The sequence below is a fragment of the Danio aesculapii genome, chromosome 22 (genome assembly GCF_903798145.1).
Source record: "Danio aesculapii chromosome 22, fDanAes4.1, whole genome shotgun sequence".
Classification (NCBI taxonomy): Eukaryota; Metazoa; Chordata; class Actinopteri; order Cypriniformes; family Danionidae; genus Danio; species Danio aesculapii.
This window is the reverse complement of record NC_079456.1, coordinates 5,559,863-5,577,578: the sequence shown is the minus strand read 5'-3', so window position 1 is coordinate 5,577,578 and position 17,716 is coordinate 5,559,863. Positions and strand designations below refer to the sequence as shown.

The 17,716-nt window shown below is 34.4% G+C and overlaps 1 protein-coding gene and 1 non-coding gene across 2 annotated transcripts; both read left to right on the top strand.

The window, feature by feature from the left end:
* The first annotated feature begins 1,461 nt into the window (after nt 1-1,461).
* Nucleotides 1,462-13,851, top strand: rad23ab (RAD23 homolog A, nucleotide excision repair protein b). The gene is made up of 10 exons (XM_056447862.1): nt 1,462-1,635; nt 2,945-3,026; nt 3,154-3,233; nt 3,971-4,272; nt 4,355-4,401; nt 4,490-4,617; nt 6,242-6,353; nt 8,005-8,162; nt 8,806-8,928; nt 10,971-13,851. The coding sequence occupies exons 1-10, from the start codon at nt 1,567-1,569 to the stop codon at nt 11,082-11,084; spliced, it is 1,215 nt and encodes a 404-aa protein (XP_056303837.1). The 5' UTR covers nt 1,462-1,566; the 3' UTR covers nt 11,085-13,851.
* Nucleotides 13,852-16,380: 2,529 nt separating this feature from the next.
* On the top strand, nt 16,381-16,452 carry trnad-guc (transfer RNA aspartic acid (anticodon GUC)). Its single transcript has one exon. It is a non-coding gene; the product is annotated as a tRNA-Asp (tRNA).
* Nucleotides 16,453-17,716: the final 1,264 nt, after the last annotated feature.

The window sequence follows — 17,716 nt, the reverse complement described above, 5'->3', positions numbered from 1 at the left end:
ATAAAACTAATTCAAAGGGGGGCTAATAATTCTGACTTCAACTGTATGTATATATATATATATATATATATATATATATATATATATATATATATATATATATATATATATATATATATATATATATATATCTGGCCCATAGCCAGGGGGGTTGGGTGGTTCGGAAGATTTGCCCATACATGAGCTCATTTGTCCTATTTTGACTGCTATGCCATCATAAATAATGACACTAACCCATTGAAAAATGGCTTTAAGACCAAGCGGGATCCTGGTGTGACTTCAGCTAATCAGTTTTGGCCAGTCCAACATCCAGCTGTGCAAGAAAACATCTGACATAAGCAAAGTCATCTTTCGCTACTCTATTGTTTTTAAAAAGAGAAAACATTTTAAAGTAACTTTTATTCTATCAATCTTGGACCTTATCCTTAAAAGAAAACAGTGTGAAGCGATTTTACAAGAGAGGCTAGAAAAATTGTGAAGCTCAAAATTATTATTATTATTGTTTCAGTTTTATTTTTTAAATGGACAAATTCTGACTGACTGAGTTAATTGTGCTGGCCAGTTTATTTGCTTAATTACGCTAGGCAACACATTGTAATAAAAATCTCTAATGATATATGATGCAATAAATTTATATTTTAAAAACAAATATTTGTCATGTTTCTTTATTCTAAATATTTAGGAAATATTTTTGGTCCATCAAAAAGTGTGCTTATAATGACCATCTGACAAGCTAATTCAGCTTAAAATGTCACCTAAGTGCAGTATTTAAATGTCACATTAAATAGAAAAATGGTGAATACCTGCAAAAAGGTCCACCTTTTGTGGAAAAAAGAACCACACCTTCACCAGGCTGGCTACGGGTCTTTATATGTATGTGTGTCAATTTGATGTCATGTGACAAAATAACAACCATAAGCTGGATCCTGTAGGCTCAACAGATCCTGAAAAGTTAACATTTTTATAAATATACATGGTTAGTTGAGGTTATTTAATGGTAAAACGCCATAAGAGTATATTATAATACACTAAAACATTTTATCAGTGAGAGTGTATGAGTGTTTCCCAGTGGTGGGTTGCAGCTGGAAGGGCATCTGCTACGTAAAACATGTGTTGGATAAGTTGGCGGTTCATTCCGCTGTGGCAACCCCAGCTTAATAAAGGAACTAAGCCGAAAAGAAAGAAAGAAGTGAAAACATTGTATCTTTACTTGATGCACTGCTGCAAAACATAAACTGAATTTGTTTGTAAGGATCCGGCACATGTTTTTAACAAATTTGCCATGTTCATGGTCTCCAACGTACCTGTTTATACTGTCCCACGTGAAGTTCATTTTTTGAGGGAATCTTCATCGCTTTTATATTTCTCGCGCGTTTTATTCAGACTTACTAACTGCCCAAAAGACTCGTCAAGGGTCACTACGTCCATGTGTCTTGTCCTATTCAGCAAGTAGATGGCGTCTTCCCAAAACCCCACCGCCTCATCCCTCCTGAAGATAGCTGAGTCACATCTCCACGCGCGCTCATTCAGGACGCTGTTATTCGCGTGGTCTCGCGCTCCGACACAATGCTGACGATAACTCTGAAGACCCTCCAGCAGCAGACGTTTAAAGTGCAGATAGACGAGGAACTTACGGTGAGTGTGTGCGCCTGAGCCCGTGTAAACATGCCAGTGCGCGGGCATGACGCGCTGGGAAACGCCGCGGCCTCCGGCGGCTGATGCATGTGGAACACGCGCGCGGACGGTCCTGTCATTGTACAATGTTGTATTATAACAGGTGACGTCACAGCGGCGCACATTCTAACGGCTGTTAATTTGAAATTAACGGTCGCGTTGTTCACTTTAACGGTCTGTTTACACTCTCGACTTATGGCAAGCCGTATTAACAGTCATTTGTTTACTCTTACTAGTCTTTTTGTGTTACTTATGACTTAAATAATTATTCTAGTTACCAGCAAGTCTAAGAGTCACAAGTATTTTTTTCTGTTTCGTTGATTTGGAAGAAGGCGGCTGCTGTTTATCATATTTGTCAATAATGCTCATTAGATAGGCTACTACTTGTTCATTGGCTACTTGTAGTTATTTGTTACTAGTTGGATAGTGACACATCCAACACAGCTTTTCCACTGCTACTGGTAAGAAATTGCTAATTTTTTTGCTGTTTAACTCTCTTAAGTGTACATCACAAACTAATCACTAACTAGTTTGCAAATACCAGTTTTGCCTTTATTAGACAATATTTGTGTATGTTCAGTTTAATCACTCCAATGTTAGCTGCTAGTACTTCAGGGTTTCTATCTTATACATTAGCATATAGGCCTGCTTCATGAGATACTTTGTTTGACTATACAAAATATTGTTAAACTTTACGGAGGTCTCATTTGTTACAAGTATTTAATACATTAGTTAACATAAACTACATTTGAGCAATATATTTTTACATCATTAACCTGTTAGTTGTCGGTGTTAATAAAAAAATGCTGTTTTCTTTTTGTTCAAAAGGTTAGCTTACAATGCTTTATTGTTAACAAATAGTGGGATTTTTAGCCATGTATTAGTAAATGTAAAAAATGTACTTTGCTCTTTGTTTATGTTAAATATTAAGGTAACTCATGTAAGTTCTTTTTTTTACCATAAGTGACGAATGGCTATTTTATAATTTGGGAATATTTCTATATATTGCTATATAGATACTAGTTTAATTTCAGAAGTAAATATTAAAACAGCTTGCCATGCTTTCTGTTTTCCTTGAATGACTATGCATTGCTGATATGGACATTACAAAATGTAACACCATACACAATACTGCCTTGAAATACTTAATATCGCAGTAAAAAATATTGCTTTGTTAATCTCACTGAGTATTGTGAACTGTTTGTTGTGTACACACACATTTAAAAACATAATTCTAATAAAAGTATGGCCTTGTATGCTGTAAATACAGGTAAAGGCTCTTAAAGAGAAGATAGAAGAAGAAAAGGGGAAAGATGGTTTTCCAGCAGTCGGTCAAAAACTAATCTATGCAGGTATGTTTTCAGGGAAATTGTATTGTTTCTTGTGCATAAATATTAAGATTGCTATTGTATTTTTGCATTTTACCATATTCTTGGTTCTCTTTGAATCTTGATTTGTACTTTTTGATAATATATGCAGGCAAAATTTTGAATGACGATATACCTCTGAAAGATTACAAAATAGATGAGAAGAATTTTGTTGTGGTGATGGTTACAAAGGTAAGACACTTTTCTTTCTCTCAATGCTCTCATTGACTTCTTTCGGATGTCTTTCCGGTTTTATAGAATTTTCATTTATTTATATTAAGTACATTGAGTATATTGTTTCACAAAGTCAGTAGCTATGATATTGCATAATAAAATGCTTAATATGCGAGAAACACATTTACAAATGAATTTCAAGATGCGCAACAAAAAAAAAAAACTCTTCAATGGATTTTGTGATTGGATAACTGGATTAAATTAGTAGACTAATCAGATGTATTAAACATTTTTTTTTCCCAAGCGGACATGTTTTGGACAGCACGGATTAAAAAAATTGATATCCTCGAAATCGGTAATACGTGTCCATCTACTGTGCACTTACTGCCACGTATTGCATAATGTATAAGCCATTTTCACAAATTCGAGTACATCAAGATGTTTTTGACAACATTATCATCTAAATGCAAAACATGTTAAAAAAAACTAAATATTTTTACTTAAATTTGTAGTTGAAAAATTCTGAGGATCAATTAAAGTATCGTGTAAGAAAACAATTAACGTTTTTTTTTTTTTATCATTGATGCTTAGCTCCATTTTTCCAAGAAGTGTCGACTTAATTCTCTTAAACACATGGAATTGAAACACTACATAGTTTAGGATTATTTTATGAAATATTCAAATATTTCACAATTTAGCTAGCCTTAAACTTGGTGGCTATAGTTCTCTGTGCAGTTGTGTTTCTCCTCCTACAGCCGAAATCTACAGCGTCGCCACAAACTCCCACTCCTGTACCAGTGTCCGAAGCCCTCACACATCAACCCACGACTCCTGTTGAGCCTCCTAATGCCTCCATAGTGCCTGAAACGACCCCTGATCCTGCTCCTGTAGAACCAGCGGCGTCAGTGGAGCCAATTGACCCACCCGTCACAGCGCCCTCTGCTGCATCGGAAGATACTGTAGAAACAACTGAACCTGTTAGCGCTACTCCTGCTCCAGCAGTAGAAGAGGAGATCCAGGGCCAAGAGGAGCAGGCCATCGCTCAATCAGAGGCCAGGTATGGCCACGCTCACTAATAATGTTTTTTTTTTTTTGCCTAGAAATTTGAAGTGTTTAAATTTGTTGTCTGTTTTGTGTAGCCTTACAGATGAATTGAGTCTTTTAGAAGCAGCTGCGTCGATACTAGGTATGTTTGGGTATTTAGTTCCATTGTAAACCAGATACAGTGGAGATAAATGCGGCTTTAATATTTGTCAACTTGTGTTTTTTTTTAGTTACAGGTCAAGCATATGAGAATTTGGTGACGGAAATCATGTCAATGGGTTACGAGAGGGAACAGGTGATCGCTGCTTTAAGAGCAAGTTTCAACAACCCGGACAGAGCCGTGGAGTACCTGCTTACAGTAAGAGTGACTTACTTGTGTGTTTACTGTAATAAAGCCACAAATGTTTTTTTTTTTGTTCCCAGGAAATAGGAACAGAATACTAATAATGCTACAGTTTTTCTTGGTCAACATAAAATGACTTTTCTAATAAATTTTACTTGTAATGTCAGAAATTTCTGTGGATTTTTAGCAACATTTGTACTGTACATATTGGATCAATTCAGTTGGTAAAATAACCAAATATATATATGAGCAATTCCAGCGTTATGGATGTGACTTTTGCAGTAAAATCTTAAAACATAAATTGACAGAGGAAGTAAATGTTAACATTATATCGAAACATCTCTTTATATTTTTCAAAACAACTAACCACAAAGTTATGAGATCAGAAAAATATCCATCTGTAAATATTTTTTATACTTTAAATGAGGAAATTAAACATGCGTTATGGATATGACAAAGAAAGTCTGCAAGTTTACAGCATACAACATACTTTGTAGAAATTCTGTGAATTAAACTGCACAACCCAAAAGAAACAATGCTAATCAAAAGGGTAAGAGTTGACTCTCTATAGAACAAACGTGATTGATTTTATTTGATTTTACATTTTTGCATTTATGAGGAAAAAGCTTCGTTATGGATGACACATCTATCTATCTGTTATGGATGTGACGGATGTGAAATTGCCACTTGTGTGACTTTGGTAAATCAGATATTATAGTTTGAAAAGACTGACAGAGACATTTCTGAGTATTTTTAAAGCACTGTAAAATACAAGCTTACACAAAAAATGCAGAAACAGTTTTGCTATTTTGGTAAAACCTATTTATTTTTCATGGCAAGGTTGACATTTGCATGGAATTGCTCATATGTGCATATATATTTTTTTATTGAAAATTAATATACTAAATTATTAATTACTTTAACCCATATTATTGCAAAGATGGGAAAGAAATAAAAATAAAAAAAAATAATGAGAAGAAAACTAAACAAATTTAGCGTCATTTAGCACAAAATAGCTATTCTAAAAAGATAATTCCAATAGTTTAAATGACAAAAACGTTTTTATTAAAAATTATGCTATATACTAGGTATATATATATATATATATATATATATATATATATATATATATATATATATATATATATATATATACATATATATATGATCAAAGTACATTTACAACAATTAGAATCACTAAAATTTATATTTATAAAGTAATATAAATAACAACAATAATTATTGATGTTGTTTTAATTATGTAGCTTTACATGAAAAAAATAAACACAAAATATTTATATTATTACATAAATTATTTATATTTCAACTTTAATGTTTTTGTGATGAAAATGGTCACGTAGTTATTTTGTACAAAGTAGAAAAGTTTTTTAAACCTATTTTTAAATTAAATATTGTATTAAATATTAATATTGATATAAAACTAATATACTATTGTATACATTTTTTATGGTATATTCTATAATAATCACATAATAATTAAAATTAAGTAATACATATTTTATAATAATAATAGTTAGTTAAGTTCTAATACATCAGTAAATTGCATAAAGGATAAAGACAGTGGGTTCGGCTTAATTTCTTGGTAAATCACTGATATATTAAATGTCTGCTCCTCAAGGGAATTCCAGCCGAGTCAGAGCAGCCCCCGCAGGAAGTAGTTCGACCCACACCCGCGTCCAACCCAACTCCTCCAGCGCCACAGAGAGCTCAGCCTCCGCCTGCCGCCGCCGGTGAGTCCACATGAGTTCAGGACAGTGGAAATAAACACGCATTTGTCCAGCAGCAGCTGCATTCCTGCTCATTCAGCGAATTTTATTTCAGTTGCACAGCTGATAGAGTCTTGAGTATTTATGTCCATGAGTGGAGTATCTCAGGTTGGGAATCTTGGACATTGTTGTTTCTGATCATCAAACAACATGTACCTCTAAAAACAGTGTTTAAAGCTGTGAATTAGATTTTTTTTTTTTCCTGGAGGGCCGACGCTCAACACAGTTTAGTTTAGTTCCACTAAACACACCTGATCAACCTAATTGAGTCTTTTAGGCTTGTTTAAAACCTACAGGTATGGGTGTTGAAGCAGGGTTGTAACTCAAATGTGCAGGTTGCGGCCCTCCAGGAACTGAATTTGACACCCCTGCACTAGAGTATGAACATTTGAAATTCTGTTGTGCGACATTGCAAAAAGAAATGGGATAAAACAAGATGATTAGACATCGATAAAGTGAGCAATTGCTCTATGTTTTGCATTTCTGTACAGAGAGGTCATGTTTTGATTTTCTAATTGTCTAACATAATGTGAAATCGCAGGTCAGAGTTCACCAAACTTGAACTTTCGAATGCAGTGACATGCGGAACTTGTCGCACAAACTTGGCCATGGGTATGAATGGAAGTCTATGGGGTGAAAACTGCAGTGTGACCGCAGCTTTACTATATTCTTTATCGAGTCCATTTGACCCACATTTGATTTTAAACAGCTTGAAACACTGGTTACGCTATTAATTTCTTCTTGAAATTTGGTGGATTTTTCCCATTTTGGCTCATGAAAGTGCATGCATGGTTTCAATGCTTAGATGTGTTTTGAAAAGGTTCAACACAACTTTTGTAAATACAGTAGTGTACAAATAGACTCCCAATGGATTTCCTTGCAATTTGCAGTCAGACCTTGGGGGAAAAAAGCAAAGTACGAAAACAAATAATTATTGTTAAAATAGACTGAAATATGAAATGCATGTTAATTCATGAAGTTTAAGGCCTTAAGTTTACTCTAAATCTTCTAATGAAATTCACTTTGAGAGTTTGAGAGAGAAAAACTAAATGTTTGTTATTGAATATTTTGTTGATGTTTATTTAGTGTTTTTTTTACGTTTTGTTGATTCATGTGTAGAGTTATTTTCCAAAAGTGAGGAACAATCTGGTCTGACGTTAGTTCCAACAAAATCACAGCAAAATATTTTCCAGAAAATTGTGCTCAATCTGGTAAACGCCATTGAGATGTCATTGCTCCAATTGGGTATTTTGAAAATAGGTTTTTAGACTTCACTTTTTTACTTTGTTTCCAATGAGGTCAGATATGCCTGAGTTAAAACTCAATTTGTAGCTGATATAGTTTATCAGACACTTTCTGAATTGCTTTCTGTTTTTTATTTATATGTGTTGTGCAGCACATATTTTCATATTCATCTATTTCATAAGAATTGCTGTCATTAATATCAAACCTTTTCATGCCCATAAACTAAGATGCAGAATTTTCTCATTTGGAGACACAAAAAATACACCATATTATAGAATACAGTGCGGTCAAAACAAAGAACAATGCATTTTTGTCTTTAGTTTCTCCCTGGTTTTAGTCTAAGATCCAGCTGTTTCTGTACTGTGAACAGGTGCAGAGTCTGGTGGTGCGCAGGCATCCGCAAACCCACTGGAATTCCTGAGGCACCAGCCACAGTTCCAGCAGATGCGGCAGATCATCCAGCAGAACCCATCGCTCCTGCCTGCACTGCTGCAGCAGCTCGGCCGAGACAACCCACAACTCCTGCAGGTGAGCAGAGCTAAGCAATGATCCTGCCCACAGAGCACTGACTCTACCCAATAGAGCATCTACACCACTTCTAGACAACAAGCGCCACCTCATAGTCCACTGATCTAACCAATAGAGCACTGACCCAACCAATAGAGCACAGACCCGACCAATAGCACACAGGCTCCATCCAATAGAGCACTGACCCAACCAACCAATAGAGCACAGGCTGAGCACACTGTAAAACATCTGAAATGTTGTTTTGGTCACTCTAAAATGCCTTAATCATTTCAGTATTAGTGTTATTATATTAACAATTACCTAATTGTTAAGAGTGTCTGTGCTCTGCATCTGATGCCTTCAAACACCATCATGTGTTTATTGCGTGTTGGCATTGTCTTCTGAGGCGCAAGTCATTTATTAAATAAGGAAAAGATTCACGCAGCTTCTCCTACCTCAATAAATTACATTTTTACTTTAGATATTTGGCACCAGTTAATCAGGAAGTGACGATATTGTTCTCTTTGACTCGTTTGATGTAAACGCTGCTTTATTCACACGTCTTTAATGCGATATGCGTCTTTTTGAGTCTTTGGATGGAAGCACTGATGCACACTCTTGGATGCGCTTTGCTGAATTTAGAGTTTTCTTTCTATATATGCAGCAAATCACGCAGCACCAGGAGCGGTTTGTGCAGATGCTGAACGAGCCTGAAGCTGAAGCTCCCAGTGCACCACAGACCAACTACATCCAGGTCACACCACAGGAGAAAGAGGCCATTGAGAGGGTACAATCAGTTCTGAAATATTCATGACATTGATATTAAACAGTGAATTTAACTAGCACTTGGTATGGCTGATGTTGGCTAAATCAGGCGTAAAATGTAAAAAAAAAAAAAAAAATGCAACATGGAAACAAATTAAGTTGATATTTTTATTTTAAAAAAAATTCTGTATTTTTTTATGTTGTATTAGTGTTGTCACAATACTGGAATTCTGTACCTATCGACACTGGCATTTTAAAATCGTCCATTTACTGCTAACATTTCAGCGCTGTTGAGCACGTTATTAAACAGCGCTTATTTGCCATTGTGTTCACATGCTCAACGGAAATGACTGTGGTTGGCCATAAAGTTCATCAGTTCACCAAACTCACCATGTTTACTGAGTGTAACCACAGATACAGGAACACTGGAGCACTTTAAAGCTGCGATTCATCAGCGGATCACTCGTATGTCAGCTTATAGACAAACCAGCTGATTGATGTGACTTTGAAATGCTCCAGTGTCCCTGTATCTATGATTACAATCAGTAAACAGTGGTGAGTTCGGTGAACTGATGACCTTCATGGCCAATCATAGTCATTTCTGTTGAGCACGTAAACACAATGGCAAATCAGCGCTGTTTAGAAATGCGCTCAACAGTGCTCAAATGTTAGCGGGAAATGGATGTTTTTACATTTTCAGTATTGATTGGTACTTAATTCTAGTATTGTGACAACCCTATGTTGTACTAAATAAAAACTATAGCTACAATGAGGACTTTTATGTGCTTTTATCACTACAGTATTTTTTTACAGTGTGATTTTTGGCAAATGTAGAAATGGAAATAGAGAGAAACACTGACAATATAAAATAAGAAATATAACTAAATTAATATAATAGTTTTTTTAAATATAACTAAAAATTTGTGTACAAAATTATTAATAAGAAATATGCATGGTTTATTTATAGTTGCATGCCAACAGTCATGTAGTTTTGGGAGAGAGAGAGAAAAAAATATGTATTTTCATATGTAAATACATGTGAAATTACCAATATTAAATGATTATTTTTTTAATCTTACATGGTTTTTACTATTTTTAAGGTTTGCAAGTTGAAAATAATTTTTTCATAAGTAATTGCATAAAATTATTTACACTAAATAATAAGTTATTTTGTAATTATATATTAAAAATTTACATTAATTTACATTTCAAGAGTTCACACTTAGCTGATGATTAATTATAAGCTTGTTTGGCATGCTGTCCGGGAAAGAGAGCCCTGAGCTCATAAGATCCTCGAGCCTGGGGCTCCCTCCCGTTGCAAGGCAAGAGGGGAGTTTGAGCTCAGGTAGATCTCGAGAACTCCCCCGCTGTAATAACCAATGAACAGCCAGTGATTGCTCTTGAGAGATAACCATTTACTAGGAGCATGTCTATAGTGCCGGTTTGGATTAGTCACTTAACTTATGTTGCATGTTTTTTGGACGGTGGGAGGAAACCGGGGAACCCGGGGGAAACCCACGTGAGCACGGGGAGAAAATGCAATCTCAGCACAGAAATATCTGCTGGTTTGGTAAGGCCTAGAACCAGAGACATTCTTGCTGTGAGGCAACAGTGCTAAGCACTGGGCCGCCGTGTCACCCATCTAGGAAGAAGGTGGAGTAGGGGTGGGTGGGGGGATTCTTCAAAACGAAGATAGCGGTGGTACGTAACCCAGGGTATTTGTAGTAGCTTAGGAGTTGTCTGATTGGTGCATTGAGAATTGGATAATGCGGTTCCAGCCGCTAGCAATCATAAGCACGTGATCCTCTCGAAATAAGTTTATAACTAAACATCACGAGATAAATTAAAAATATTAGGAATAATTCACTTATGTTTTTACTGTTGCGTTCAAATTAATTTGTTTTGCCTCCCCCAAAACATTTCTTAACATAGTTAAAAAAATGTATAATTGTATTAATGTCACTGTGTTAGCATAACTTCTATTTTAAGTAATGAAAATTGTCTGACACTTTAAATAGTCTGAATATTTTGCACAATATTAAATTCATGTTATCTTTTTTCCAGTTAAAAGCTCTGGGGTTTCCTGAGGGTCTCGTCATTCAAGCGTACTTCGCCTGCGAGAAGAACGAGAACCTTGCGGCGAACTTCCTGCTTCAGCAGAACTTTGACGATGAGTGAACGTTATGACAGCGGAGAAAGTGAAACCGCTAGGCCACATGTGTGTGTGTGTGTGTGTGTGTGAGAGTGAGTGTAAATGTGAACGAGTAGGAAGTCGACTGGTCTTCCATGATGATTGTCATGGAGTTTAAACTGAAGCCATGATGTGACGTTAAATCAGCACAGCTTTTATTTTGATAGATATATAGCCGATCCTCCACGACGAGGAGTCTGTTGTCTGTCTGGATTCTGCTGCTATTAATGCGTTGTGAGTCGATTGAGGTTTTATTTATCGCAGTTAAAACCCTGCCAAAAAAAAAAAAAACACTCATTGTTCATTTCATGCTTTCTAAGATGATTTAGTTAAGGTAGATGGCAAATTTAGTTCGTCACCAATGAAAAATACTTTTTGAGGGATACATATACAACTTTTCAGCATATGCTTTTTTTGTAAACCATTTTTTGTTTTGCGGTTTTGTCCATTGGAATAATTATGCATAATTTTTTTTTTTTATTGCAGTATTAATAATAGTATTTATGATACTTTTTACTCTATTTAGTTGCCATTTAGTGTTTTTGGCCTATAAAACTGAGTTTCATCATTTTCAAAACCCGTTTTTGTTGGGTTTTCTGCTGTGGAGTAGGTATTTTCTGTTTTGTTTAACTGAAGTTATAGAAATAGTTCACCCAAAATAGATAATTCTGTCATCATTTACTTACACTCCAAACATGTTTCAGTTTCTTTCTTATATTGAACACAAACAGTATTTCAAAAAATGTTGTAAACCAGTAGCCATTGACTTCCATAGTATTTTTTTATACTCTGGACATCAATGACTACCGGATTTAACAACCATTGTATTCAACCAAAAAGCGAAACTTAATTTTTATATTTTTTGGGTGAACTATGCCTTTAAATATGGTGTCTACTCTTAGAAAAGTTATGCCACGTTACATATTCTTAAATTTTTTTGAGCATACTGGTGCCTGCTGGGTAAATCAGAACTTTTATTCAGCTGATGCCAACAAACTACACTAATTTTTCAATGTTATACCATTCATAATAGAGATAAACCCAATGTTGGCATGTTGGTATTTTTAAACCCATGCTTAAAGACAGAATTGTCAGTAATGTCTTCAACACTGATAGACATCATTGATAGATGAGTTGAGATGTGACAATCCAGTTATAAAACTATGTCCAAGTTATGTTTATTGTCTTTCCCATGTCAAACCAGTTCAGTGTGCAGTAGATACTGATTGAGAGTCGGTTTTGAATGGAGCCCGAAATGCTGCAACAATTGTAGGCTGTGTTTTATGTAGTGAAGCAACTGAATTTGGTCGAGTGTCTCTGAAACCTCATGAAAATATGCATATGTGTCATTTAAAAGGGTTGGTTTATCTAAAAATTTTAAATGGAAGTTTACTCACCCTGGCGTTGAAATTCACTGATTTCCTTTTCCTCAAAATGAGCTAAGCTATTAAAATATGACAGAACGATCCCGTGCCGTGTATTATAAGCTTTCAAGAGTGTATTATAAGCTTTCGATAGTGATTGGTAAAAATAAGACCGAATTAGGCCACCGTTTAACGGAAATACTGATTTTGACCGTTTCTCTTTAAGTGCGCGTTCACGAGAAAAGCGCGCGCCACTCCGCCTCAGAAATAGCAAACAGTGCACCGCGAAGATAGATAAATGTGAATTAGAGTACGTCGTACAAAGCTTAAAAACCGACGAAAATGATCATAAAAACAGACGAAAAACATCTGGGTTTCGTCAAAGATGATTATCTCCGGAATGAAGAACTAGTAAAGTAAGGCAGCCAGATGAATGCGCTGTCTTGCGACGAAAACCACGGATATATTAACTTAAGACGAAGTAAGAACATGGTATAAGAAACTGTTTTTTGTGTCAGCCTTTTACTCATTTTGATTTATCAGTACTCGGGCTAGTTTGAGAGTGAATTGCCGCGCAAAAGGTCTCATGAACGCGCAGTCATACTGACGGGCTCGGAATATTTTGTTAAATAATACTTAAAATCTCGCTTTGTTTTTTAGCAAACCTTGTCGTATACTTAAATAACCCTTAAAATATGCGACAAGTGTCGCGTGGAATCATTCTGATACATTTGCGTCTTTTAAAAAGATATTTATTATGTGGACGAGCGAGTGACAGGAATTTAAAAACAATTCTCCTCGTGTGGTACTTGAGGAACTTCAAACTGCAATTAAACAACACCAGGGTAAGCAAACGACGATTTTTTTTAAATTTCTTTTTGGTGAACTAGTCCTTGAATATTTGTACATATTAAAATGAAGGAGTTAACAGTGTTGTGTTGGTGTCTGTTGTAAACCTAAGACAGTGCCAAACATAATAGAACTGGAAATGGACATTACAGATATATCTGCAAGCATCACAGTTGAATGCTTCAAGTGGTTGCAGAATGCATATATATTTTCTTATGTATATGATGTGTGCTGCTCCTATGGTATTGGTTTGTATTGTGCTGGAAGGATAGGCCTATTTTTATGGAGTACGTTTGAAAATGTTTTGAGTGTTTTGACAGGTACAGGCATCCTGTTTACACATGTAAGGCAGTTTTGACTTTTCATTTCAGCATTTTGTATAATTTTTTTTTCGTCTTGGGGGATTTGATGTGTGAAGAAAGAAAACGTGTATAAGAGTTTGGTCTTAAGTGCATCACCACAAAAGAATTTGCTGAGTGGTTTATGAATGTATTGTTTCAGTGGTGTGTGAAATAAATTGCTTTTAAAAAGCTTCAATGAAGTCTCAGAGCTTTGGCTTGTCTGGTTTCTTTAATCAGAAATGGATCCACAAAAATGATTCAAAACCCCTCATAGAAAATTTCTTACAATAATTTATTATCACTACGGTTTTGGAGAAACCTGTGCATGGCATTTATGACATACTTCATATTTGTCGAAATATTTCAGAGACCTCAACTGCAAGGTGGTGGGGAAAAAATCTCATATTTTTACTGAACCTTAAGTCCAGTCCTATGATTAGTTTCTTTTTTTTCCCCCAAAAAATTCTTAAATGATTAAAAAAGTTACACGAATTTCTCTCTTCAAAAACTTTCTTTTGGATTCATTTTATTTTTTTCAAGTTGGCTTAAAAAGAGTATATGTCAATAATTTTTACTAAACTTTCTTGCTCTTATAAAATTGTAAGAGCAAGTGAAATCGATTTTTTCAACCATTTTTCCTAGACATTTTAGATCCTTCAAAAACTTTTTCTCTACGAAACCTTTCTCAAACACTCCTTGAAAAAAATGATGGCTACTATGCAGTAATATCCTTGGCCAGCAGGTGTCAGTATCCTTGAGTAATACATTTACGTTAGTTTTCTAGTTTCTTGTAAGTTCTGTTTTTAATTTGTAAACTAAAAGTTACACCCATGAAACACAGTTTTTGCAGATTTTTTAAAAAACCTGCAGATTTGGCATGGCAGGTAGTATTTTAAGACTAACTGCAATGTGAAAATAATAAAAGCAAATTTAAGGTCATGACATTTTTTTTCTTGATTTCTAAATCTGAAAACGTTTTCTTCCTCAGATTTTGTCCCCCTCTAAAAGCCTTTTTTTTTCCAGAATTTTATTTCTTGGATAAAAACATTTTTTTTTTGTCTGTCAATGTCCTGTATCTCTCTTTGCTCTCAAATAGAAAAGATTTTAGGAGAAAAAGTTTTGAAAAGAGAAAAATGCCTTTTCTCCTTAAATGTTTTAGTTCATTTTTTACATTTTCCTTAATTTTTTCTATCTTCATTTTTTTTTTTCTATTTTCAAAACTTTTTCTACTTGAAGGCAACATAAGCTATAAATATAAGCTAATATTTTAAAAAGAAAAAAATTTTTGAAGAAAAGGTTTTTAGAAACAAAACGTTTATCTTTCTTAAAAACTTTAGGAAACCAAAAAAAAAAAAAAAAAGATTTCTAGCTAACATGAGCATGTGTGTTTAGCAAACAAATAAAAGTTTACTGCTCTGTTACTAATGACAACCAGTGTCATAAATTTGTAAACTATATAATAAATTGAGGAAATTCACTATTGAAAAATTGTACACACCCTTAATATATAGTTTGCAGTGTTTCCTCTAGGATTTTTTCCAGCTGTGGCGGCAGCCTTTTACACAGATCCATCAAGTACAAATGGTGTTATTTCAATGACAACTGTGAGCACAAGTCGAGATCGCATTTATGTAATACAAGCAAGGGAATCTGCTTGCACGCCGATTTCCTCTGTTCGTGCACAAAACTTTTTGCACGCTCTCAAATAAACGCTGCTGTTTTACAAAGTGCGATTTAGTGCGTTTATGTAACAAGTATGTCTCCAACATTTGTTAGATTTGCTAGGAATATTTATGAACGACCTACAGTGCGGCGTTAATGTGTCCTGAAGTAAAGTGAAACGGCTATAAACTCAGGCAAGATAGTCATTGCAAGCAAAACCATAGACCTTTATCTATAAATAAAGTATATTTATATATACTGCGTTCATCTTATAACCCGCTATTAAAAAAAAAACCGACTGAATGATTTGAATAAGCTGTAATGTAGTCATGGCGGGATGAATTTTGGTGTGGCACCCCGCCATGGAAGAATGAATGTAGTGAAAACCATGGTTTGACAAGTTTAAACAAAAAAAAACTTAAATATGTTCTGAAAAACGTCCCACCAATTCAGGGGTTAAGCAGAATTCATGTTTCCTGATAGTGACATCTCTTGGCTGAGGTTGGTACTGCATGCTAATGTTAGCTAGCCATCTTTTTTTTTCTCTCGTGTCGCTCTGGTTGAAAAGGTTTTGAAAAAAGAAAAGGTTTTTGAAGAGAGAGGGGTAAGAGTTTAGTTGAGAAATGTTTTTAAAAGAAAAAGGTTTTTGAGAGGATTTTAAAAGAACAGTTTTTGAGAGAAAGTTTTTAAGAGAACAGTTTTTGATAGAAATGTTTATAAGAAGTTTTTGAGAGAAAAGTTCTGAAGACGGAAACATTTTGTAGATAAAATATTTGAGAAAAAAATATTTAAGAGAAGTTTTAAAATAAAAATATATAATAATTGAGTGAGAAACATGTTTTCACAACATTGATTTTTTTTTTTTTTTTTTTTTTTTTTTTTTTTGTTATTGTTTTTGACATTGTTTATCAGTATTTCGGTACCAAAAGAAACCCCCAACTTTCTTTTTGTATTTTTTTTTTTTCATGTTTCAATTTAGGGCTAAAATCACATAGAGATGTATATAAAGCTTAAGAATTCAGGTTGCAGGTTCTAATGACCAACTATCGGTAGTTGTTTCAACTTGCTCCTCGTTAGTATAGTGGTAAGTATCCCCGCCTGTCACGCGGGAGACCGGGGTTCGATTCCCCGACGGGGAGAAAGCAATCTTTTGACAAACTGTTTCACCCTCAGTGAGTTTGAGACAATCCAAAACTTCTGTACTTGAAATCAGAGCCTCTGTTTTTCTTTTTTGGGTTTGAACAGAGGATATCAATTCTCTAGGTAAAAAGAAAAGTATAATAATTTCAGACAAATGGACATTAGATTTCAGTTAGAGGGTAAGATCTGTACAGCATATTTTCACATTGTATTGTTACACAAATGTCCAAACATAACTTACCTTTTTAAACCACTATTACACAGTGTGTGTTTAACATGCACTATTTGATTACAAGAAAATTATATGGGAGTTGAAAATCTTTGGTTGTTCAACAGCTACCTCTCGTGGTTACTTGCGGTATTAACCTGGACAACTTATGCATTCAATTAAAATAAATCTAAAACTGATTTGAAGACTGACATTTTATATAACTCAATTCTAGAAAGTTATAATTTTAAATAAACATATGGCAATATTCAATAGATTGTGATAGTGAACATGCAATATCGATATCCTGGACACTTTAAAATACCAGGAGTAATTATATATGTCAGAATTTAGAGTTCCTTTTAATAATGTTCAGATTATTGTATGAACAGCGATGTTCATAACAGCACTAAAATTCTTTAAAACTTCATAGGCAATTTATTTTCAAACATTGACATTTTCATTGAAAATTCTGTGACGTTTTATAGGCCCTTTGATCTTTATATATTTACAGTTGGCTAATTGTTATTGTCAGTTAATTTAACTAAAGTCAACGTAATGACAACTATAAAAGCATTTATTAATCTTAGGTGATATTCATTTCTAAGTTAATGCCTAATAATGGATTAAAAACTCAGAATTATTTTATTAAATAGAGTTAAGTAAATTCAGTTGTATTTTTTGTTCACTTTAACATTTAAATACAATGGCTAATCACTAAGGTTTACTAATGATACTTTGTTGTAAAGTGTTGTCTGTGGTACTTTAATATGACTTTGCAATTTAATTAGTTTAAAACATTAATATACTATGACCATGTATAAACAATTAAGCAATATACAGTATTTTTAAGTCATTATACCTGTTAACGTAGCCATTTCATCAGCTCAGGTCAATATCATGATAATACCATACATAACGATAAACGTTTTAGCAATCAATCTCAACAAGAAAATTTGATACCGGCACAAGCCTACTTTTAAATATTTACCAAACATTTTGTCTGCTTATTGAAACGGGGTCTCTAGTGTTTTACCCAAGATATATTTAGCCCT